Source organism: Oenanthe melanoleuca, chromosome 8 (genome assembly GCF_029582105.1).
Source record: "Oenanthe melanoleuca isolate GR-GAL-2019-014 chromosome 8, OMel1.0, whole genome shotgun sequence".
Lineage (NCBI taxonomy): Eukaryota > Metazoa > Chordata > Aves > Passeriformes > Muscicapidae > Oenanthe > Oenanthe melanoleuca.
Genome location: NC_079342.1, coordinates 717,396 through 741,821, shown reverse-complemented (window position 1 = coordinate 741,821; position 24,426 = coordinate 717,396). Strand labels below are relative to the sequence as shown.

The 24,426-nt window shown below is 55.2% G+C and overlaps 1 protein-coding gene across 1 annotated transcript in view; it reads right to left on the bottom strand.

Moving 5' to 3' along the window:
- LRRC7 (leucine rich repeat containing 7) overlaps positions 1 to 7,629 on the bottom strand; it is a 98,091-nt gene extending 90,462 nt beyond the window's left edge. Inside the window, 1 exon segment of the mRNA XM_056497490.1 lies at positions 7,599 to 7,629. Coding sequence (XP_056353465.1) covers positions 7,599 to 7,623 — 25 coding nt within the window. The 5' untranslated portion in view covers positions 7,624 to 7,629.
- Between the last annotated feature and the right edge of the window lie 16,797 nt (positions 7,630 to 24,426).

Here is a 24,426-nt window from a genome sequence, read left to right as displayed (position 1 = left end):
TGCCCTTCACCCACTGAACCTCACCCCAAGCAAACCTGTTTTTGGCTCCTCTTGTTGACAAATAAATCACAAACACACCAGCAGCTGAAACCCCACCAAATTCCAAAAACCCTGCTCCAGGAAATCAATTACAAAACCATTACAGCTCTTCCAGGAAACCTGGATTTCTTTCCTGGCTTGCTTCCTCACAGCAACTTTAATCACAAAGCCCTCATCTCCACCACAATGCCATGATGCAGTTTGCTAATTAGCTTTTCCCACTCCTTAATTAAGAAGAAGTGTTCATGTTGTATCTGCAGTTAAATGGTGGCAGCACTCACCACTCTGCTTTATTTCTATCTCAACATCCGTTTGCTTTATTTTCTATTTATTTTGTTTTTACTCTAGTTTCAAACTCCTGGTTTGATGAGCAGCTCCAGAGGAAATTTGGGAAGGTTTTTTAAGATAAATATGGATGAGCCTCTGAACAGAGCACTGATTCCCTCAAGAGCTGCCACAGGTCCAGCACCCTCCTGCCCTGCCCTGGGATCCAGGGAATGACCCAAATTCAATTATGAGGACACCAAGGATGGGATTTGACCTTCTGGATATTCCAGAGAGCAAAAAAAAAAAAAAATTCTGTGGGGTAGCTGAGAGTCAGATCTGCTGCATCTGGTCAGAAAGGAATGAAATGAGGCTGAGTAAAAAGCAGATGGGTTTGATGTGGGGCTGAGCTGCCCAGGGTTTCTTAGGAAACAATCACTGGAAATTAGAATTCACAGCTGACAACAGGTGCCCAAATATGAAAAGCTTTTCCCAGCCCAGTCCCAGGCACTCTCTGTGTCCCTGTGGCTCCTGCACTTCCCTCTCTGGGATGGTGGTTCAGGAATTCACATTTCCCCAGCCCCAGGCTGAGCTGACTCCAGTGAGGTTTTCCCTGCCCTCACCCCATGGATGAGGCTCCAGAGGAGACAAATCCTGAGGAGCAGCATCCCAGAATTCCTGAGAAAAATCCCTCCAAGGTCACCAAATCCCAGAGCACTCAGTGCCACATCCAGGAGTTCCTTGGACACCTCCAGGGATGGGGACCCCAAATTTCCCTGGAATGCCACTCTCCTGCCTCCTTATTTTGTATTTCCCACAAAATCAGTTGGATTAGAGAAAAACTGGAGGAGGAAACCAGTCAGAGAACTCTGTGTGTGGATTTTCCCAGCCCTCCCCACGGACACAGAGCGACCTTGGGGGTGAGGTTGATCCAAAGTCACCACTGCAAACCCGAGATGTCTTGGGCAGGGATGAAATCCAGGCTGACACTTTGCCTCACACCTGCTGGTGCTGAATCTGGCCCCCCAAAATAGCAGCTCTGATGAAAGGCAGCTCCTGCAGCTCCATTTTTCACTTGCCCAAGTTCCCACATGGTTGTCATCACAACTGGGAACGTTCATCCAGCAGAGTGAGAATGACACCCTGTTAAAAAACCCTTTTCCTGGCAGGATGGAGACAAGGACAGCACAGAAAATGCACAGAAATCCTGATTTAAGGGGTTTTTGTGCCTGTGCTCCCAGTTTTCAGCGTGGCCTCTTTGCCAGGTATTTCTGCAGGAAATGAGATTTCAAAAGGTATTTCAAAAATACCTCTCCCAGGTATTTCAGGAATCCTGAAAAGTGGCTTTGCTAGGAAAAAAAAAAAAAAAAATCCTGAGAAAATGCTGCAGCATCTGCAGCCATGGATGAACAAATGAAGAAAAAAAACCTGTTCTGTGATCCCAAGAATTCCTCCAGACACAGGTGCACTCACTGAGCTGGTGCTCCAGGCTCACCTTTCCCAGGAACCTCACTCCTCCCTGCTCCTCCACGGGCATCACAAAGCCCCAGAGGATTTGGGAGTGAAGCCATGGGGCAGGAACAGCCCGTGCAGCCATGAGAATTCCTGGCCAAAATCCCCTGGGAGGCAACTCCAGCCCTCTGTTCCCTGGGTCTGCAGCCAGCCTCTCCCAGAGCTCCTGGGCTCCCAAAATGGCACAATGCCCCTGGTGCCATCCCAGCCTTTCCACAATTCCTGCTGCCAGCAGGGCTGGGAGGGGCAGATCCCAGCCAGGGGATGCACAATTCCAGCAGAAACAGCAGCTGGATGATCCCAGGTAACCTCACCTGGCAGCAGGTGAGGAAAAGCATCCCCCACCTCCTGGGCAGCTCAGTGCCAGGAGAAGAAGAAATCCCACTGGGAATTTCTGGTTCCCATTCCAGCCTGGAGAGCAGCAGGAAGATCAAACTGCATTAGTACTGCAGGAGAAAGCACTGATGGATTTAGGGGGGGAAAAAAAATCCCTCTCCATATAAGGGCTGTGAACATTTTCCCACTTAAGACAACGTGTGGGATCATATTCACAGACACAGAAATATGTTCTGTTCCCCAACACCCACGGGCCTGGAACACCGGGCTGAAGTGCTGGCAGGAATCAGAACCATTTGTTAAGTACAAAAAATGTCTCACATAATTAGGGAACTGCTGAAAGCCACCAATTTAGTGCTCAGGCTGGAAAATGTAGGAATGTTTCTTGGAACAACAGGCAGAGCTGCCTCGATGCTGCACACAGCAAATACCTGGGGTGAGATCAAAGTGCAGCAAAATCCCAGCACCTCCAGGAGGGTAGAACCAGCTGGGAGGGGACCAAAATCCTGATTTAAATGATGATCTCAGCCTCATCCCTCCATTCCCAGCACGGCTCCACCACCATCCCAGTCTGTCCCTGTGTCCAGACTGGCCAAAAGCGTCTCCCAGACGTGTCCCAGGGCTGAGGAACCCCAAAGGTCAGCCCTGGAGGGGCAGCAGAACCCGTGGGGGTGTCTGGGTTTTGTGTGCTTGGGAAAAAAGCAAGAAAAGCAGAGATTGGTGGGGTGGGTCTGGGCAGGGCTGGGGACAGAGCTCCTGGCAGCCACAGCTCAGCTCCTCAGCCCCCAAAGCCACCAGAGGCCCCCTGCCCACAGCCCTGTCCCCTCCTGGCACAGCTCAGCCCCCAGAAGGGTTTGTCACCACCACAGCCACCAAGGTCTGTTCCCCCAAAGCCACCAAGGTGTGTCCCCAGAGCTGTGTCCACTCCTGGCAGAAGCTTTTCCACCCTCAGAAGGGTTTGTAACCACCAAAGCCACCACTGCCTCCACAAAGCCACCAAGGTGTGTCACCCTAAAGCCACCAAGGACCCCCTGCCCACAGCTCTGTCCCCTCCTGCCAGCATCTCCTCAACCCTCAGAAGGGTTTGTCACCACCAAAGCCACCAGGGCTTGTCCCTCCCAAAGCCACCAAGGTGTGTCCCCTAGAGCCATGTCCCCTCCTGGCACAGCTCCTCGACCCCCAGAAGGGTTTGTCACCACCAAAGCCACCAGTGTCTCCACAAAGCCACCAAGGTTTGTCCCTCCCAAAGCCACCAAGGTTTGTCTCTCCCAAGCTCTTTCCCCTTCTACCAGCAGCTCCTCGACCCCCAGAAGGATTTGTCCCCCCCAAAAGCCACCAAGGTTTGTCACTCCCAAATCCTCAAGGTCTGTTTCCCCAAAACCCCCAAGCTGTGTACCCTAGAGCTGTGTCCCCTCCTGGCACAGCTCCTCAACCCCAGAAGGGTTTGTCCCTCCCAAAGCCACCAAGGTTTGTTCTCCCCCAAAGCCATTATTGTCCCTCCCAAAGCCACCAAGATTTGTCACCCACAAATCCCCCAAGCTGTGTCCCCAGAGCCGTGTCCCCTCCTGGCACAGCTCCTCACCCCCTAGAAGGGTTTGTCTCCCCAAATCCCCCAAGGTCTGTCCCCCTGAGCCGTGTCCCCTCCCGGCACAGCTCCTCACCCCCAGAAGGGTTTGTCTCCCCAAATCCCCCAAGCTGTGTCTCCCCAAATCCCCCTAGGTGTCCCCCTGAGCCCTGTCCCCTCCCGGCACATCTCCTCACCCCCCCGAAGGTCTCGCCCCCCCCCAGCCCCCCCTGCCCGTCCCCGCGGTGTCCCCGCGGTGTCCCCGCCGTGTCCCCCTGCCCGTCCCCGCGGTGTCCCCGCCGTGTCCCCCTGCCCGTCCCCGCCGTGTCCCCGCCGTGTCCCCCTGCCCCCGCCAGCACCTCTGCAGAGCAGGGACGGGTTCTGCAGCAGGGACACCCAGCGCCGCCGCCGGCCCCGCTCGCGGCTCCTGCCGTGGCTCGGGGTGAGGCTGAATCCGCTGCCCCGGCGCGTTCCCCGCGGGGGGAATTCGGGAATTCCGCCGTGCCCGTGCCCGTGCCCGTGCCATGCCATCCCTCAGGCCGCCGCAGCGAAAATGGCAAAGCCACCGGGGAAAAAAAAAAAAAAAAATGAAATAAAGTGCCCAGCAAAGCGGTGCTGTGGAACAATCCAGGGCCGAGCCGGTCCGAGGGAGCCGAAGCGTTTAAATCCCGCTGGATCCAGGGCCGGGCTGGGTGCCCGCAGCTCCGCTGGCACAGCGGGGGATGCTCTCCCTGTCCCACGGGGACGATTCCCGAGCTGCCCAAAGGCTCCTCAATCCCGGATTTTATCCCGCTTTCCTTCAGTGCCGAGCATCCGAGACCTCCCAAGGACGTTTTCACATCTCCAGCATCCCTGGAGCAGGAGCGGTGCCTGGCAATTCACGTGACGCGGAGCCCAGCGTTGGATTCCCAGCCATGGGAATGTGCTCGGCACTCCCAGTCCCACCGGCTGCTCCCTAATCCCGGCTGCCAAAAACTCTGCTGCTCTCCTCCACCCGGCTCACGCAAATTCGGATTATTTCTGCCCACTGGCCACTGGTTCCTAGCTTAGAAAAGGTGAAATTTGCTCTTCACAGATTCTCTTGGCTCCAACTCTTATTTCCAAATTTTTTCCCCAGCAAAATATTCGGGAGATATATAAAAAAGAAAAAAAAAAATAGGAAAAAAAAAAAAAAAAAAAAAAGAAAAAGAAGCACCGTTTTCCTCCGATGAGCTTAAACTCCTGTAGCTCTAAAGTCATTCACGCCGGATCCAAGGGAGCTAAAGGATGAGCAGTGTTCTCCTCCTTACAATAAAAAGGAGCCTTCCTGAGCTTACAGCTTCTTTTCTTCTTTATTCACCAGAACCTGATCCATTAACACGGCATTTGCTCCCCCTCCCCGGAGCGCCGGGATTTACGGCTCCTTTCTTTCCCTAATTCTGCGCTGGGCTCCAGCCGCGGCAGCAGCAGCGTCTCCCCGGGGCTGTCAGAGCTCTCCAGCCTCATTCCCAGCTGCTTCCAGCCATCCCTGCTCATCCCTCCACCTTCCTCCCTTCCCCAACTTCTCCGCAGCTCGCACCAGGAGGGGCGGCTCTGCCCAGTCAAACACGGAGGATTTCTCTGCTCTCGACAAATTGCTGCATTCCCAGGGAAAAAAAAAAAAAAAAAAAAAAAAAAAAAAAAAAAAAAAAAAAAAAAGAACCAGCCCCGAGTTCTGCAAGCCTTGTCCTAGGATTTGATGCAATCTGCAAATGAGAGCCTACGGAAACCACGCTAAAATTAGAGGGAGCTGAGATGAAAACCAAGGACACATCGTGGCTCTTGGAAATCTTTAAACAGGGCTTGGTACCACCTCGAGGAGCTCGGGCTGTGCTGGGCTCGCATCCTCCGAGATCCTAAATTGGGATCCTCGAGTGGCCCTGGATGTTCCCGGGCACTCTGGGGGTGCTGGGGTGGGTTCCCTCTGATCAGCCCGGTGGATTCACACCCTGGAGGGAGCAGCTCCTCCCCGCCCGCTCCCAGAATGTCCCCAGCCCGTTGCCAGGTGGGGACAGCCGGAATGGGCAGCCCTGGAGCACGGCCGGGCTGCTGAGCAGCTCCAGGGATGGAGCCCCTGCTCCCCCCCGGGCAGCAGAATTCCGGGAGGACACAATTCCCTGAATGCCCGGGAGGATAAAATCCACCATTTCTGAAGCCCTGCCGTCCATCAGGGTCCTGTCCCCGTCCCCAGGTTTGCCAAGGCAGCCCCAGGGGGTGGTGCTGGCCCAGGGCACAGACTCTGGGGCTGCCACCCTCAGCCCCAGCCTGTCCTGGCTCGGATTCCCACGTCCTGCCGTGTTTGGGATCCCTGGAGTCTCTGCTTTTCTCCCAGCAAAGCCTCGTCCAGATGCAAAGACCTCAGAGGTGATTAATCTGAATTTTGGGGGCTCTAATGCTTCTGCTGCCTTGAAATGTTCCAGAGACAGCGGCCAAGCTTCCTCCTAGAATCCTTTTTGTGTGATTTTAAACTTTATTTTTTAATGCATTGTTGGAAGCACTGACAAATTCCTGCAGGTGCAGGGAGTGGGGAATTTGCTGCTTCCCAGGGATTCCAGCCCAGCCCTCTGCAGCCTTTGCTCCTCAGATCCACCAGGCACCCAGGAACGGGTTTGTTACTCCAGCAACTGCAAAAGTCGGTGCAACCTAACCCCCCCTTTTTGGGGATTTCACTTGGGCCGTGTTACAGAAGCACAGAGCAAAGCTCCTCCTCCGTGAGGTAATTAAAAAATAAAACCGCTGCTTTATGCAAGGAAAAGTTTTACAGATGGGATACAGGCCAAGGTTAAAGCTCACAGGGACACCGAGGTAACACGGCGCAGCGAGGTGCTGGATGATAAAATCATTGGGATTAATTACCCAATCGCGGTAATTAAGGGTGCTGGGAAGGTGAGCCCTCCTCTCACTGCGGCTGCGAAGGGAGCTCCGCGACCTCCCCGAATTCCCCTTCCCTCCGCACACCCACACCTCGGACCGAGGGTCCGGGAGCGCCCCCAAAAAGGGGTCAGGCGTTTTTCCGAGATGCTCAGCTCATCCCCCATCGCGCCGCTTCTGACATCAGCTGCTCCTGCTTCTTCCCCAAGTCCTGCTACTTCCCCGAAGTGGCCGCAATCTGCGCCGCGAGGTTGCCATGGCGAGCATCCCTCCCTCCCTCCCTCCTCCTCCTCCGTGAGGAGCTGAGCGAGCAGATGCGGAACAGCGAAACCCACCGGATTAAGTCACTTCTCTGCCGGTGGAACGGCGAGGGGAACGCTTTGGGTTTCAGCTGTTCCCCAGGATTATTCTCACTGCAACACCTGAGGTTAAAGGCACCCACCAGCGGCACGTGGCCGGAGTTTTTAGCTGGAAATCACGGATGGACAGGAGCAAAAGGAAGGGATTTAGGTGGAACGAGGGGCGCGGCAAAAAACATCCATCGGATCGTTCCTGTTTCCCAAAAAACAAGGAACTTTCAACAGGGCTCTCCTGCCCGTGACCCTCCCCGGAGGAAACGAGCAGAGGCAGCTCGGTGCCCGGTCCCTCGGCAGCCACACGGCCCGCGGTCCCCCTGGCCAGCCCCCCGGTCCCCCGTGGCGGGGATGAGCCGGTGCCCATCGCCCCGCTGCCCCCGGGGACGGACACACGGCGCGGGGAGGCGGCGATGCCCCTGCGCGCTGGCGGAATTTTCCAGGAGCCGCGCCGAGCCCGACCCCCGCCGCAGGCAGGTTCACGGCGCCGCGGGGGCTGCGCGGGGGCGGCGGCTGCTCCCCGCGCTCCTTTGTGCTCGGCGGAGCCTCCCCGCGCTCCCTCCCCGCGCCCGGGGGGCGTGGGCGGCCCGGGCATCCCCGGGGGGCTGCGCGCCCCTCCCGCCCCGGCCCCGCGTACTCACGGTGCAGGCGGGAGCGCGCGTCCATGCGCGGCCGAGCCGCGGTGCGGGGGCTGCCCGCGGCTGTCCCGCCGCCCGCCCCGCCGCGCCGCGGAGCCCAGGGCCGGGCCCGCTCCGCCTCCGCGGGCGGCGCCCAGACACAAAGCGGCGGCGGCGGCGGCGGCGGCGGCGGCGGGGCGGGTCCGGTCCCGCTGCGCGCCCGCGCTGCGCTCCGCGGCGGCGGCGCAGGGGCGGCGCGGGGGGGCGGGACGCGACCGGGCCCCCCCCGCGGGGCGGTGCGGGCAGGGGGATGCGGGGCGGGGGATGCGCGGGGGATGCGCGGGGATGGGCCGGGATACTGTGCGGGGATGTGCGGGGATGCGCGGGGGATGCTGTGCAGGGATGTGCGAAGGATGCGGGGCGGGGGATGCGCGTGGGATGCGCGGGGGATGCGCGGGGATGGGCCGGGATACTGTGCGGGGATGCGCGCGGGATGCGCGGGGGATGCGGGGCGGGGGATGCGCGCGGGATGCGCGGGGATGCGCCGGGATAGTGTGCAGGGATGTGCGAGGATGCGCGGGGGATGCTGTGCAGGGATGTGCGGAGGATGTGCGGGGATGCGCTGGAATATTATGCAGGGATGCGCAGGAATGCGCGGGGGATTCTGTGCCGGGATGCTCTGCAGGGGATGTGCGGGGAATTCTGTGGGATTCTGTGCGGGGATGCTCTGCGGGGGGATGTGCGGGGATTCTGTGGGATTCTGTGCCGGGATGCTCTGCGGGGGATGTGCGGGGATTCTGTGCGGGGGATTCTGTGCGGGGATGCTCTGCAGGGGATGTGCGGGGGATTCTGTGGGATTCTGTGCGGGGATGCTCTGCAGGGGATGTGGGGGGATTCTGTGCGGGGGATTCTGTGCGGGGATGCTCTGCGGGGACGCGCCGCGGGCAGGTGTGATGCGGAGCGCTGCGCTCAGGCGGTGCCGCTCCATCCCCGCCCGTTCCCGTCCCGACCGGGCGCCCCGCGAGCGGAGCATCCCCGGAGCATCCCCGGAGCATCCCCCGGTCAGCCCCGGCCCCGCACCGCCCCTGTGCCACGGCAGGAGCCGCCTCCTCACCCGGCCGAGGTGCGGGGCAGGTGAGGGAAGGGACTCGCAGCCTCCCGGAGCTGCGGGTGACAGCTCAGTGTCCCCGGCGGGCTGGGGTGGCAAAAACCGCGGGGGTCGTGGGGAGCCCCGGCAAGGGCATCGTGTGCAGTCTGTCCAGGCTGTCCTGGCTGTCCTGTCCGTCCTGTCTGTCCTGTCTGTCCTGTCTGTTCTATCTGTCCTGTCTGTCCAGTCTGTCCTGGCTGTCCAGTCTGTCCTGTCTGTGCTGTCTGTGCTGTCTGTCCTGTCTGTCCTGTCTGTCCAGGCTGTCCTGTCCGTCCTGTCTGTCCTGTCTGTCCTGTCCGTCCTGTCTGTTCTGTCTGTCCTGTCTGTCCTGTCCGTCCTGTCTGTCCTGTCTGTGCTGTCTGTCCAGTCTGACCTCCATGCCCCGGAGCATCACCCACCCATCAGAGCAGGACACGCACGTGGCTGTCCCGCCCTGCCCTGTGTCCGTGTGTGACCTGGAGCGATCCTGGGGGTTTAACGCGTTGGGCTGGGAGGGAACCCAAAGCTCAGCTCGTCCCACCCCCGCCAGGGCAGGGACACCTCCCACCGCATCCCTGCCCTCGGTCGGGCTCTGCCGCCTCTCCTGGTGCTCCTCAGAGCGGCTGAGGCAGCAGCGGGTCCTGGAGCTGCTCAGCCCCTCGGGTCCCACCCTGTGCTCCCCGAGCCGCAGAGCCCAGCCCGGTGCTGCCCTGCCCCGTTCCGGGCTCATGGGCAGCTCTGGCAGCACCGGGGGGGCCACGGTGACATCACAGCTCTGTGCTGGGTGAGGTCAGCACCTCAGTGACATCACAGCTCACTCTGGGTGAGGTCAGCACTCAGTGACATCACAGCTCACTCTGGGTGAGGTCTGCACCTCGGTGACATCACAGCTCTGTCTGGGTGAGGTCTGCACCTCGGTGACATCACAACTCTGTCTGGGTGACGTCAGCACATCTGTGACATCACAGCTCTGTCTGGGTGAGGTCAGCACTCTGTGACATCACAGCTCTGTCTGGGTGAGGTCAGCACCTCAGTGACATCACAGCTCTGTGCTGGGTGAGGTCAGCACATCTGTGACATCACAGCTCTGTCTGGGTGACGTCAGCACCTCGGTGACATCACAGCTCTGTCTATGTGAGGTCAGCACTCAGTGACATCACAGCTCTGTCTGGGTGACGTCAGCACTCAGTGACATCACAGCTCTCTCTGGGTGATGTCAGCACTCAGTGACATCACAGCTCTGTCTGGGTGACGTCAGCACTCAGTGACATCACAGCTCTGTCTATGTGAGGTCAGCACTCAGTGACATCACAGCTCACTCTGGGTGATGTCAGCACTCAGTGACATCACAGCTCTGTCTATGTGAGGTCAGCACTCAGTGACATCACAGCTCTGTCTGGGTGAGGTCAGCACATCTGTGACATCACAGCTCTGTCTGGGTGAGGTCAGCACTCAGTGACATCACAGCTCACTCTGGGTGATGTCAGCACTCAGTAACATCACAGCTCACTCTGGGTGAGGTCAGCACTCAGTGACATCACAGCTCTGTCTATGTGAGGTCAGCACTCAGTGACATCACAGCTCTCTCTGGGTGAGGTCAGCACTCAGTGACATCACAGCTCTGTCTATGTGATGTCAGCACTCAGTGACATCACAGCTCACTCTGGGTGAGGTCAGCACTCAGTGACATCACAGCTCTGTCTATGTGAGGTCAGCACTCAGTGACATCACAGCTCTATGCTGGGTGAGGTCAGCACTCAGTGACATCACAGCTCTGTGCTGGGTGATGTCAGCACTCAGTGACATCACAGCTCTCTCTGTGAGGTCAGCACCTCTCTCCTCCAGCCCTGGGCACTCGGCAGGGCTGGGCAGGACCTCAGGGGGGCTGATGCCAGCTGAGAGCTGCCCCTGCTCCAGGGTGACCCCTGGCACTGTGCCCTCTGCTCTGCCTGCTGCTGCTGGAGGAATTCCTGCTCTGGGGACTCTCCCCCTCTCTCCATCTCAGAGTGAGAAGTCAAATCAGGCCCAGGAAAATTTTACTCCACCAATATTTTTGCAGTGCCTGAAGCTCACATCCCCTGGTTGGATGTGGCTGCCCCTGGATCCCTGGAGTGTCCCAGGCCAGCCTGGGGCAGTGGGAGGTGTCCCTGCCACGGCAGGGGTGGCTCTGGCTGGGATTTAAGGTCCCTCCCAGCCCAGCCCAGTGTTTCTGATCTCAGGGGGTGTCCAGGTTCAGCTGGGAGGCAGGAGACAGAAATTTGTCTCTCTCCCAGCAGATCCACAGTAGGACAATACAGGAATTTTTTGTTACAGCTGAGAGTTCTTTCCTTTCCTGATGTTCCTGAAAAACACCAAGACTCTGAAGGGAAAGGAACCAGAAAACCCCTGGAAGAGTCAAGTCCTTATGTACAAAATAGAGATTTTCTTCCTTGAAAATGCAAGTGTGGAGAGGGAGGAGCAGAGGGATGTGCCAGGGGAGCTGCAGGAGGACAGGGGGAGCTGGGACCAAACCCCCCAAGCCAGGAGCTGGGAAGGGCAAGGCTGGAGCTGTGGAACTGGAATCCTCAATTCCCATCATGTGCAGTTCCCCAGAGTCCAGGAAATGCAAGGCCAGGAAATGCAAGGCCAGAACAGTGAGAAATGTGGGTGCCAGCACATCCCTGAGCTCTGCTGATGCAGAACTCCAGCTGATCAGAGAACAAGTGGAACTAAGCTGGGCTTGGCCACTGCTCTTCCATGCATTTCCCCTGCTAAGCTCCTATAAAAAAACCCTTTCCTGCTGTGGGCCTGGATAAGGCAAGGTTTGAATAATGAAAATCCTTCAGCAGATTCCCCAGGAAAGCTGGATGTGTTCCCTGAAAGTGCTCTGCAGGTTTGGGCTCAGAGAGTGTGGTCAAGTCCAGCTGGAAGGTGGGGGGTAAATCAAAGCATCACAGAGATAACCCTGAAATAAAGATATTTTTATTCCCCATTTTTCTGGATTATAGAGAGAAGGAACAGTTTTAAGGACTCAGCTCCTTCTATTCAATAAATGGTGGAGCTGCACAGCTTTGGACATTTTCCCTTTAGAATTCCCAATATATATATTTTTTTCCCTCTGGTTTCACCAGGTCCTCTCAAGCACTACTTGAAGAATTCCCAGCCAAAGCTGATCCCCGTTTCTGGATCCTTTCATTGTGGATTGAGAGGAGAGGATGAGGCACAGCTGTGGTGTCCCAGAGGTGGGGGAGGCTCAGGTCACCTGTGGGTGTGACAAAGAGCCTGGAGAGGGTGACAGTGCTGGGGCAGGCTCTGCCCAAAAAGCCAACGAGTTTGGGAACTGGGATTGAGGCAGAATTCAGGAGATGAAAAACGGGGATGGAAAAGGAAGGGAAATCTCCATGGGAACCCAGAAAGCAGCAGGGTCCTGCCCTCCCTCCTCATTCCCAGAGTGCCCTCCATGGATAATCATCATCCATGAGGAACTGCTGGAGCTGCTCCATCAGGAATAATTGGGATATTTGCATCCCTGCACTGAAGGTAATTTGGGAAAAAGTTCATTCTTCTGGAGTGATGACATCACAAAAATGATAACTCTTAAAACTGGAACAACCCATTTCTTTTAACACTGGAATGATTCAATTTCTATCATCTGGAGGCACTTTAAAAAGCTGCTATAAAATGTATCAGCCAGGGACATTAAACTGCTCCCTCTTCCCTCTCTCATCAAAAGGAGTTCAGGAGAGAAGCTGGGACAATCTGGGGTGGTGGGAGGTGCCCCTGCTGGAGCGGGATGAGCTTTAAAACCCCTCTGACCAAACCAGTCTGGGGTTCTGTGATCCCATGAGCATCCTGGGAGCCACTGGGGTGCTCAGTGCTGAGCACAGGAGCGTTGTCAGAAGAATCCCTGATCCAGTTTCCATTTTGTCTCCTCCAGACTGGTCAGGTGGAGCACAAAACCCTTTTCTCCTATTCCAGCTCCTCCCTGGAGCTCTCCAGGCTCACAGAGAATATTGAAACCCCAGCAGAGCATTCCCTGTGCTCCCAGCACCCAGCCTTGGCTCCGTGGGGAGCACTGCAGGTCTCACACTGCTGTGCTGCAGAGCTGGGTTTGTGCACAGCAGCTCAGAGCTCACAGCCAGGGAAGGGAATTCGGAATTCTCTGCCCTGCTCTGCTGCAGTGGCTGCACTCTGCAGCACTGTGTGGGAAATCCCCACTGCAGCAGCCACACGCTCAGCTGAGAAAATGAGGATTTTAGTTACCTTGCTGAAAGTAGTTAAAAGTTAGAAGTTGGGAGGGAGTAGTTATCTGAAACTGAAATGATTGGTTGTCTGTCATTTCGTGTTTGCTCAGCTGGGCTCACAATGGGAAAAGATGAAATTAGTGAGAAACACAGACAATGCAACCAGAATTCCATTCTTTGGAAAACTGGATCATCCCCAGAAATCATTTCTATTGTCAGTGATAAAAAAGGTCAAGAGTTCAGGGTGAGGAAGACTCGCCTTACTTCCTCCTTTTCAGACCCCTCCCCACGAAAACGACCCCAGACCTAATTTAAGAAGTCAATCAATGCTTAACAGCCATTCCAGCTAATTACCATGGGAAGGGGGGATGGAAGGGGCTGTTACTATAAATATGGATTTGTCTGAATCCTTTGCCAATAAACAGACTCTGTGATCACCTGGGATTGTGCAGTGGGTATCAGAGGTTTTACCTCACACTGAATAAACACACACTTTGTAACTTTAAATTGTTAGAGAGTCTTTTGGCACAGGTGAGTATTGGGGTCAGACCAACACTTTTATTTTGGTAGATCAGCAGGAGCCAGCCCTGTCCATGAGCTCAGTTCCCTGCACTTTGGAAAGGGCTCTGCTCATCCCCTTGCACCTCCTGGGAACTTCCTCTGAAATTAAATCCTGGGCTGAGAGGGTGAGGTGGGAGGGCAGCTCCCAGCCCCAGGGCAGGGCCAATCCCAGTGGGAAAGGGAGAGCAGGGAGCAGTGATCCCCCTGTGCCAGATGTGGGCAGCTGTGGGTCCCCCTGTGCCAGGTGTGGGCAGCTGTGGATCCCCAGGTGCCAGGTGTGGGCAGCTGTGGATCCCCCTGTGCCAGATGTGGGCAGCTGTGGGTCCCCCTGTGCCAGATGTGGGCAGCTGTGGGTCCCCCTGTGCCAGATGTGGGCAGCTGTGGATCCCCAGGTGCCAGATGTGGGCAGCTGTGGATCCCCCGGTGCCAGATGTGGGCAGCTGTGGCCACGGCAGGGACACGGTGCCTCGCTCTGCTGGGGCTTGTGCTGCTCACCAGGGGTGCCTGGATGGAGCTGGGGGTGAAATTTATGGATCTGGAACATATTCCATCTGGGGATGGAGCTGGGTGTGAAATTTTATGGATCAGGAACACCAGGGAGTGCCTGGGGATGGAGCTGGGTGTGAATTTTTACAGATGTGGAACATATTCCATCTGGGGATGGAGTTGGGTGGGTTTTATGGATCTGGAACATATTCCATCTGGGGATGGAGCTGGGTGTGAATTTTTATGGATCAGGAACACCAGGGAGTGCCTGGGATGGAGCTGGGTGTGAATTTTATGGATCTGGAACATATTCCATCTGGGGATGGAACTGGGTGGGTTTTTATGGATCTGGAACACCAGGGGGTGAGTGGTATGGAGCTGAGTGAATTATTATAGGTATGGAACATATTCCATCTGGTGATGGAGCTGGGTGGGTTTTATGGATCTGGAACACCAGGGAGTGCCTGGGGAAGGAGCTGGGTGTGAATTTTTACAGATATGGAACATATTCCATCTGGTGATGGAGCTGGGTGGGTTTTATGGATCAGGAACAAAGGCAGTGCTGGGGATGGAGCTGGGTGGTTTCTATGGATCTGGAACATCTCCAAGTTCCCTTCCCAGCCGGGTTTCTATGGATCAGGAACATCTCTAAGTCCCTTCCCAGCCGGGTTTTTATGGATCAGGAACATCTCCAAGTTCCCTTCCCAGACGGGTTTTTATGGATCTGGAACATCTCTAAGGTCCCTTCCCAGCCGGATTCCCTGCCCAGCCCGGGCAGCTGTGCCGGGAGGAGCTGCAGGGCAGCAGCGGCCCCGGGGACAGCTCGGAGGGACCCTCCCCCGGCAGGAACAGGAATCCCCTCCCCTGGCAGGAACAGGAATCCCCTCCCCTGGCAGGAATCCCCTCCCCAGCTGGTCCCGCTCTCTCCATCACCGCTCCCTGCCGCGGTCACTCTGCCCTCGCAAGGAAAATTAACCCACAAACACCAGAGGTTTATGTCCAAAGAGGAGACAGAGGAGTCCTTTTTGCTTTATTCGAATAAAGGGAGAGTCCATGGGGCATCCCCTGGGATCTCTCGGATTTTTGGAGGACTCACCTCCCTTTTTATCCCGATTTCCCGGCCGCTTTTCCCTCTCTCTTTCCCCATTGCTGAGGTACTCGAGAGGCACAGACTTCCCGGAACGCCTGGCACCTGACATTCCCCTCTAAAGTACAACCCTCCCTTTTAATTTTTAATTCTTTTAGAATTCATAGTTTCCCCCCCGTTGCCTCTTTCATCTCCTGTTACCCAATTTCATTTACCAGCAAACCCGCAGTTTGTTTGTAAAGGCAAATCTCTTTTTCCATTCACCAATCAGTGCAATCCCTCCCATTGTTTCATTTATCTCTAGGTGCTAACTTTATCTACCAACAGATCTACAATTTATTTGTAAAGACGAATGCGGCATTCCTCTCACCCTAAACACCCCGGGAATTTTCCATGGCAGGCTCTCCCATCCCATCGTTTCCACTACAACACCCCCGGGGTTTGCAAAAGCTGCTTCCCAAATGGGATTTCAGCAGGTTTGGGTTCTCCTGCAAATGTATTCGAGCAGAAAGTGTTGGGGGTTTGCTCTAAGCCGAAGGAGGGAGGGATGGATGGGATATCGGGAAGGAATTCTGGCTGGGAGGGTGGGCAGGGCTGGCACAGGGTGGAATTCCCAGAGCAGCTGTGGCTGCCCCTGGATCCCCGGCAGTGCCCAAGGGAGCAGCTGGGACAGTGGGATGGGATAATGGGATAATGGGATGGGATGGGATAATGGGATGGGATGGGATGGGATGGGATGGGATGGGATAATGGGATAATGGGATGGGATGGGATGATGGGATGGGATGGGATGATGGAATGGGATAATGGGATAATGGGATGGGATGGGATGGGATGATGGGATGGGATAATGGGATGGGATTTAAGGTCCCTCCCAGCCCAAACCAGTCTGGGATTCTGGGATTTCTCCCCGAAGTGGCTCTGGGTAGAACAGATCCCCTAAGGGAGGAGGTTCCCCTCTGCTCCTGCTGCCCAGACCCAGCTCTCTGCACACTCTCCTTCCCCCAGACCCGCCCGTGGCTGCCCCAGGAGCATCCCCCCCGTCCCAGGGGCTCACCCCGAGCTCAGGATGCTCCCACTGCTCACATTTCCCAGCCTGGGCTTCCCCTCACCGGGCTGCGGGTGCTGCAGGTTGGTGTGGGCAGCTCCTGGCCCCGATCCCAGCCTGATCCCGCCCCGATCCCGCCCAGATCCCGCCCAGATCCCACCCTGATCCCACCCTGATCCCACCCCGATCCCAGCCCGATCCCACCCTGATCCCACCCTGATCCCAGCTCCATCCCAGCTCCATCCCAGCCCGATCCCAGCCCGATCCCAGCCCGATCCCAGCCCGATCCCAGCCTGATCCCAGCCCGATCCCAGCCCGATCCCACCCTCATCCCACCCTGATCCCAGCTCCATCCCAGCTCCATCCCAGCCCGATCCCAGCTCCATCCCAGCCCGATCCCAGCCCGATCCCAGCCTGATCCCAGCCCGATCCCAGCCCGATCCCACCCTCATCCCACCCTGATCCCAGCTCCATCCCAGCTCCATCCCAGCTCCATCCCAGCTCCATCCCAGCTCCATCCCATCCTGCTGGATCAGACACTCAGCCAACTCCCACTTTTTGGTCTCTTACCCTCCAACATTTAAAAATAGAGCTGTTACTAAGCGATGGCAGCAGGAGCAAGCCAAGCCAGGAGCAGCATTCCTGGGAACAGGTATTTTTCCCAGTGCTGTAAACATTGTGGGATGGGGAATTATGAATCAGAGCCTTCCCTGCCTCCCAACCCCACTGCTGCTCTCCCATTACCCCCAAAAACAGCAGCAGCAACCTGAGGAGTTCATGTTCTCATGGTTTGCAGGTCAGGTTTTCCAGATTTTCCACACATCTTAAATAAAGTAAAATAACAATAAAATAAAATAACAATAAAAGGAAATAAAAGGAAATAAAATAAATAAAATAAAATAAAATACAAATAAAATAAAATAAGTGGGATGATATTGCCATGGAGTGGGGACAAGAACTGCCAAGGCTCCATGTCCCCAAGTGCCACATCCACAGGACTCTAAACTCCCTCCAGGGATGAGGGTTCCACCCATCCACTGCTTCTCCAGCTCCTTCCCCTTCCTGGGGCTCAGTATTCCTGAACAAAGCCAAGGGCAGCACAGGCTGACAAGGGAAATTAATGGAATTAATAAAAAGATGGACAGAAATTGGAGAAATAGCTGTAATTTTCCTACATGGGGTTCAAATCCTTGTTGGCCCCAGTAGCCCTCCTGAATCCCTTATGGATTTGCAGAAATTTTCACAGTGGGTTTTTAGGACTGGATTTGGGATGAAGCCTCTCCTGACAGGGTTAGAATAGGGCAGGAATTCTCATTAAATACAAGAAGTGACATTTTCAATTAAGCAAGAGGAAGAAAGCAGCAGAGAATTGATAGGCCTGCTCCAGAAAACGGGGAGAACGGGATGAAAAATGGGGAGATGCAGCTGGAGAAGCCTGGGTGTTAAAAACCCCACTCATGCACGGAAATGATCCAGAGGAATGATGGATTTGTCCCCACTCCACAAGAATCAGGAATTCAGCAGTGAGAGGCAGAGCTTGCTGTCCCATCCCAGCAGCTCTTTGGGATTCCAGAGCTCCCCTCCCTTTCTGCAGCAGGATTTTGGGATTCTGGCCCCTGCTCAGGGCAGGATTTGGGATCTGGGATCAGGAGCAGGGCTGGGAGCAGCAGGGTGTGAGGGCTTTGTGTGCTCCAGCTCCCCTTGGAGCTGCAATTCATGGAATTACTGGATGGAACAAGCTGAGGGAAACTGGGATGAGCAAATCATTCCCAAATCCAATTCCTGCATCTCCTTTTTCGCCAGCCACACAGGGATGGGGCATTTTCCTGGGAAGTCCCTGAGCTGAGCTCAGAGCCCCGAGGGGACGCTGTGAATGCTCTAACCCTGCTGTGTGCTCCAGAATTTGGGACAGGGAATGGCAGGAGGGCAGGGGCGGGGTGAGCTCCTTGTCCAAACCGTGCTGCTTCCCCAGGAGCTGCCGAGGATGAGCAGAGCCCGAGGGTTCGTGGCTGGGAAAGCAGGGATGGGAAACAGGAAAACCAGCAGGGAGAGGATCCCAAACTTCCCTGCAGGTTTCCTGCCCCTGCTGGGTCTCACATCCCTGCACAGCTCAGCTCCTTCCTCCAGTCCAGGTTCCATTTACCCAGTGCTGGAATCCTGCTCTGCCCCAGGAGCACGGATGTGTCCCCATATTTCCATTAAATCCCACATTCCCATTTAATCCCCATATTCCCATTTAATCCCACATTCCCATTTAATCCCCACATTCCCATTTAATCCCACATTCCCATTTATTCCCCACATTCCCATTTAATCCCCACATTCCCCTTTAATCCCCATATTCCCATTTAACCTCACATTCCCATTTAATCCCCACATTCCCATTTAACCCCCACATTCCCATTTAATCCCCACATTCCCATTTAACCCCCACATTCCCATTTAACCCCCACATTCCCATTTAATCCCCACATTCCCATTTATTCCCCACATTCCCATTTAATCCCCACATTCCCATTTAATCCCCACATTCCCCTTTGACCCCCACATTCCCATTTAATCCCCACATTCCCATTTAATCCCCACATTCCCATTTAACCCCCACATTCCCATTTAATCCCCATATTCCCATTTAACCCCCACATTCCCATTTGACCCCCATATTCCCATTTAATCCCACATTCCCATTCCCCTTCCTGAGCCTTCCTGCGTTTTCCTTCCCCCTCCACAGAAGACTCAGCCCTCCATAATTTATAGCCAACCTTTCTTGTCCATGCTCTAGGACAGACACTGCAAAAAAAAACAAAAAAAAAACCCTAAAAAATTTATTTTCTGCAGGAAAAAATAGCAAGTGGCTGTGGAAGGAGCTGGTGCCTGCATCAGCCACTCCCTGCTCCCAAGCTGGAGCCGAGCCAAGGCTGGGGAGCACCAGGAGCCTCAATTCCCACCCCCTCTTATGTTTATCCAGCCGTTTTTATGGAATTCCATCCTCTGTGAGGGGGGGAATCCCTGAGTTTAGGGGTGACCCAGCACGGCCCCCCCATCCTGCTGGGAATGAGGAGGATCCAGGGATGCTGGGCTCCCAAAATTCCATTTCCACGTGACCGAATCCCAGAATCCCGGATGGATTTCGGGTGGGACATCCCGTTCCCACCCCTGCCTGGCAGGGACACCTCCCCCTGTCCCAGGGTGTCCCAGACCCAGTGTCCAGCTGGCCTGGGGCACTGCCAGGGGCACCGCGGCTGCTCGGGCACCCTGTGCCAGGAATTCCTTCCCAAATCCCATCCATCCCTGCCTGGATCCATCCCGACTCCTGTCCCTCCATCCCTTGTCCCTCCAGCTCTCCTGGGGCTCCTTTAGGGGAAACCACAGGCACTGAGCCTCAGAACTCCAGAGCAAAGGGATCTCGGAGGAGGATCTGTTTCCAAACACATGGAAGTGCATAAAATGCCTTTTCCATCCCTGTTTTCTGCGTGGAGAGGCAGGAGCTGCCCCGGGCAGAGGATCCGGGTGAGCCCGGAGATCCCAGCGGGATGTGCACGGCTCCCGCAGAGGGATGGGATCAGCCCGAGCCCAGGTCTCGTTTGTTTTCCGCCTTCAGCTGGGGCTGGAGGAGCTGCAGGGAAGGGGGTTTGTTAAAATTCAGCTCAGCCCGTCCTCGCTGACAGCCGAGGAGCCGGGGAGGCGGAGAGAGCTGCACGGCACTGGATCACCGGCGGTCCTGGGGAGAGTCCCCTGGGAACGGGACAGGGACAGGGATGGGAATGGGACAGGGATGGGATGGGATGGGAATGGGACAGGGACAGGGATGGGACAGGGATGGGACAGGGACAGGGACGGGATGGGACAGGACAGGGACAGGGATGGGAATGGGACAGGACAGGGATGGGGACGGGACAGGGATGGGACAGGGACCCTCAGGACAGGGACAGGGATGGGACAGGGATGGGACAGGGATGGGACAGGACAGGGATGGGGACAGGGACGGGACAGGGACAGGGATGGGACAGGGATGGGACAAGGACAGGGATGGGACAGGGACAGGGATGGGAAGGGATGGGACAGGGATGGGGAAGGGACAGGGACAGGGACAGGGATGGGACAGGGACGGGACAGGGATGGGACAGGGATGGGACAGGGATGGGGACAGGGACAGGGACAGGGACAAGGGATGGGACAGGGACAGGGACAGGGACAGGGACAGCAGGGGAGGTGAATTCCTGACTCATCCCAAAGGCAGGGGCTGGCTGGAATTCCTCCCATTCCCTGCTTGGAGAGACCAAGGGAAGGGGGTGGCTCCAAACCCTGTGGGAGGGATTGCAACAGCAAATCCCTTCAGGGGACCATGATGGGATGGAATGGGATGGGACGGGATACTGGAATGGATGGGATGGGATGGGATGATAATGGGATGGGATGGGATACTGGAATGGGATACTGAGATGGGATAATGGGATGGGATAATGGGATGGGATGGGATGGATGCACAAGGATAAAGGTGCATCCCTGCCCTGTGGGTCTGCTCCCACTCCACATCCCTGGAATGCCCAGGCCCAGCTTGGATGGATTTGGAGCAGCCTGGGATGGTGGGAGCTGTCCCTGCCCATGGCATGGGTGGGACAAGATGAGCTTCCAGGTCCTTCCCAGCTCCAGCCCGTTCTGGGATCCCAGCAGTGCAAACAGTTCTTCCCAAGATGTTATTTTGAAGGCTGGAATGTTTCATGTTTCCCTGCTGAATATTGGAACAATTCTTTAATCTCAGCAGGTTGGTTGTGTGTGAACACCCAAGGAAAATCCATGGCTTAGCAAACACACATGTGGAAAGAAGGGTTTGGAGAAGTTCTTCCTGATAAATTACATTTACTAATTTCTTCCCAACTTCCCTGGTTTCCTTATGGATTCAAGAGGTGCTGATGAGGCAGAAACACTGGGGAAGGAGCAGTGGGATTGGCACAAGGTCCTGGCTGCTCCTGCAGGGCAGGAGGATGGAGGGTGGCCCAGGGCTGATGTCCCCAGGGATATTTTGGAACTCAAAGCCACAAAGCCAGGAATGGGCTCAAGCACCCGGCCCTTGGCTGGGTGTAAATCCATTATCTCATCCCAGCCTAAAAATAACCACTCCAAATTATTCTGAGCTGTGCACAGGCTTCAGCTTCCCCCTCACTCTTAGTCATAAACCCTTAAATCAATATTAATGTTGTCAGCCCAGCCTGGAGCTGCTCTCCAGGGAAAGGGGATCCTGCCCTGCCTGGAGCCTGTGGGGCTCCTCCTTGGCTTTTGGCCATGGAAAAATCTCCTTTTCCCTCCCCTTGGCTCTAACCCCCAGTATCCCTGTCACACATATTACACCTCTCCCCCTTGGGGGAGAATCCTGAGGGTCCAGCTCCCACCTTGGAGTTGGGGAGAGTTTGTTCAACTGTCTGGGAAAGTTTGGGAATCCTCCAAGCCCCAGAGGTGTGAGGTCAGGTTTGTAAAGATCCACCAACCCAGCTTGAACAGGGATTGATTCCTTCCCAAACCCCTCATTTCCCAGCTATAAATCACAAACTGGTACCTGCCCCACTCTCCTGATCCACCAGGAATAGTTTAATACCACTATTAATCATCATTAATTATTCATGGAGTGCTTGTGCACTTAAGGAAATGAATGGCCTGGGACTGGCTGAGTGGCAGTGTTGGATTTCCAGTGGTTATCTCCCAATTAATTGGGAGAGGCTTTCCATGCACAAAGAGTGCATCACATTAATTTTTGATGGGAAAAAAATTCCAGAGATCAATTTTCCATTAATATTAAACCAGCTGTGAATAAACATCCCATTAAAATGAAGCTGGATTGTTTGTGTGAGCACATCTGTTCTGTTTACTTTCCTGCCAGCCCTTTGGAATAAAAACATGGGAATCCCTTCAGCAGAGGGATCCCTGGGCTGTTCCTACCAAAGAAATCTGGGATGGGCTGGTGCAGGAGTCTTTGTGGTGGGATAGACAGTGGGGGACAAAACTCAAGAGCTCTGCACATGCTAAAATTAACAGTTTATTGTGAAAGAACATAAAGTCTTACTGAGGGTTGCAGCTGCAGCACTGATACCGGGAGTGAGAGGGGTTGGGAAAGAGCAAAGGGATGAAGGGTGGTGGGGAAATAGCAGGGAGTGAGAGAAGCAAGAGGAGGGAGAAGAGAGAGGGAGAAGAGAGAGGGAGAGAGAGCAAAGGCAGCAGGGAGAGTAAAAGAGGGAGAGTAAGGAGAAGAGAGGAAGAGGAGTAAGAGAGCGACTTCCCGTTCACAATACAATAAATCTTCTTCCATGATGAATATTCTAATTTCCAAGAACCAATCTAATACAAGATACAAATTCTATAGCATTTACATGCAGCCTATAGGAATCTTTATATTAACATGGTGTGTTACTCTTTAAACTCTAAAAACTGCTCTTTGGACCTTGGTTTTGCTCTCTGGCCGAGGGCATTGTTCAATCAAGAGGGGATTAATTACCTTCAGGACCATCCTGTTGTTTCATGGTTATTCAGTAACTAGGGCTTGGTATCCCAAACGTGGCTTTCATTTCAATCTCCTTCATGGTTTCTCTATTCCCAGAATCTGAGCGTTCATATTTGTAAAATTTTTCTGTTTCATCTTTCCCAACAGGTTGGCTTGGGAGAAACCTTGAATCCCTGAAGTCATTCCAGCTCCGTGCCATGGCCAGGGAAACCTCTCACTGAATTCACAGCAGGAATTCCTGCCCAAAATCCCACCCAGCCCTGCCCTCTGGGGATCCATCCCCTGGACCCGAACAGCTGCAATTCCAGAGATTTGAGGGATGGAGGGAGCAGCAGGAGAAATCCTTTTAGTATTCCAGGAGCCAGGCTGGGACTGCAGTGAGAGCTGGAGAACATCCCACGTGCTGATAAGGAAAATTCCACCTTTTCCCAAAATCCAACCCAAATTCCCCCAGGTTTTCCCTCTTGTCCCTGGGAGCAGAGCCCAGTCCCCTCCCTGCCCCTCCTGCCAGGGAGCTGTGGGAACATCCCTGGTTTGGGGCTTTTGGGGCTTTTTGGGGCTGGATACTGGGAATGACTCCCCGGGAACCAGAGCAGGAGGAGCACAAAGAAGAAATCGTGCCCAGCCCGTGCCCTTGGCATTTTTGGGATCAGCTGGCTCGGGAGATCTGCATAATAATGGGAAAATTAGAGACTAGAGGGATCTCCAAAATAATCCAGGGATGAGGAGCAGCACAGGAGTGGGCAGGAGCTGCTGATCCATCATGGGGAATAGCTGCAGGTGAAGCATGGCTGGGAATGATAAATTGGGGAATGTGAGGAGGAGGAGGAGGAGAAAACCATGGGAAGGATGAAATAACCAGGCCAGGAAGGGGCTGCTTGGCCTGCCCTGGCCCGGGATGGAGGGGCTGTGGGATGGATGTCAGGAGCCCAGCCATGGGTCCTGGGGAGGCTGGAATGTGTCTGAGTCAGCCAGGAGTGAGACACGGGAGTGCTGGGCTGGAGACACCCCACGGGGAGAGGGTGGATGAGGGTTGGTGTAACTCAGGAAATGGGAATAACCCAAATCCTGCCCGTTCCAGCAGGAGGATTCAGTCCTGGATCAACCTCCCCATCTGTGTGGGGTTGATGTGACAGAAATGTGGATTCTGTCCCATCTGTTACCCCAGCTGGGGCAGTGCCCCTGATCTCCTGGCACACATTATCTGCTCATGGGCCATCTTTAAACCAGCTGGGCAATCATCTTTATCTTCCCACAGCCCATCCTCCCTCCAGGAGATATCTCCTGTTCATGGCCACTGAGTCCCAGGGCATGACTGATAAAATTCCATCATCCCACTGGGAGATGCTCCAGCCAGGGGAGGAGCCAAGCCTTTCCTACCCAGATAAAAACTGAGATTTGGGACACCAAGGAACCTTCTTCCCACTGGATTCCAGAGGAAAACCAGACCTTTCCACATCATCCCTGGAGCTTCAGAGGAAACTGCACCTTCTCCAGGAGCACTGCTCCAGCTGAACCACATCTGCCCCTGCAGGAGGATGCAGCCACCATTGAATGGGACTGTGCCAACACCCTGACTGACTGACGGGTGTCAGCTTGGATTCTGACTCTGGCAGGGCTGGGATTGTTCTGTGGAATACTGCATTTCTAGTTTAATTTTCCTAGTAAAGAACTGTTATTCCTAATTCCCATATCTTTGCCTGAGAGCCCCTTAATTTCAGATTTATAATAATTTGGAGGGAGGGGGTTTGCATTCTCCATTTTATTGACCTTTGGGGTGTCCCAGGGACAGAGACACTTTCCTGGGTGTCCAACTTCCCTGGGCCCC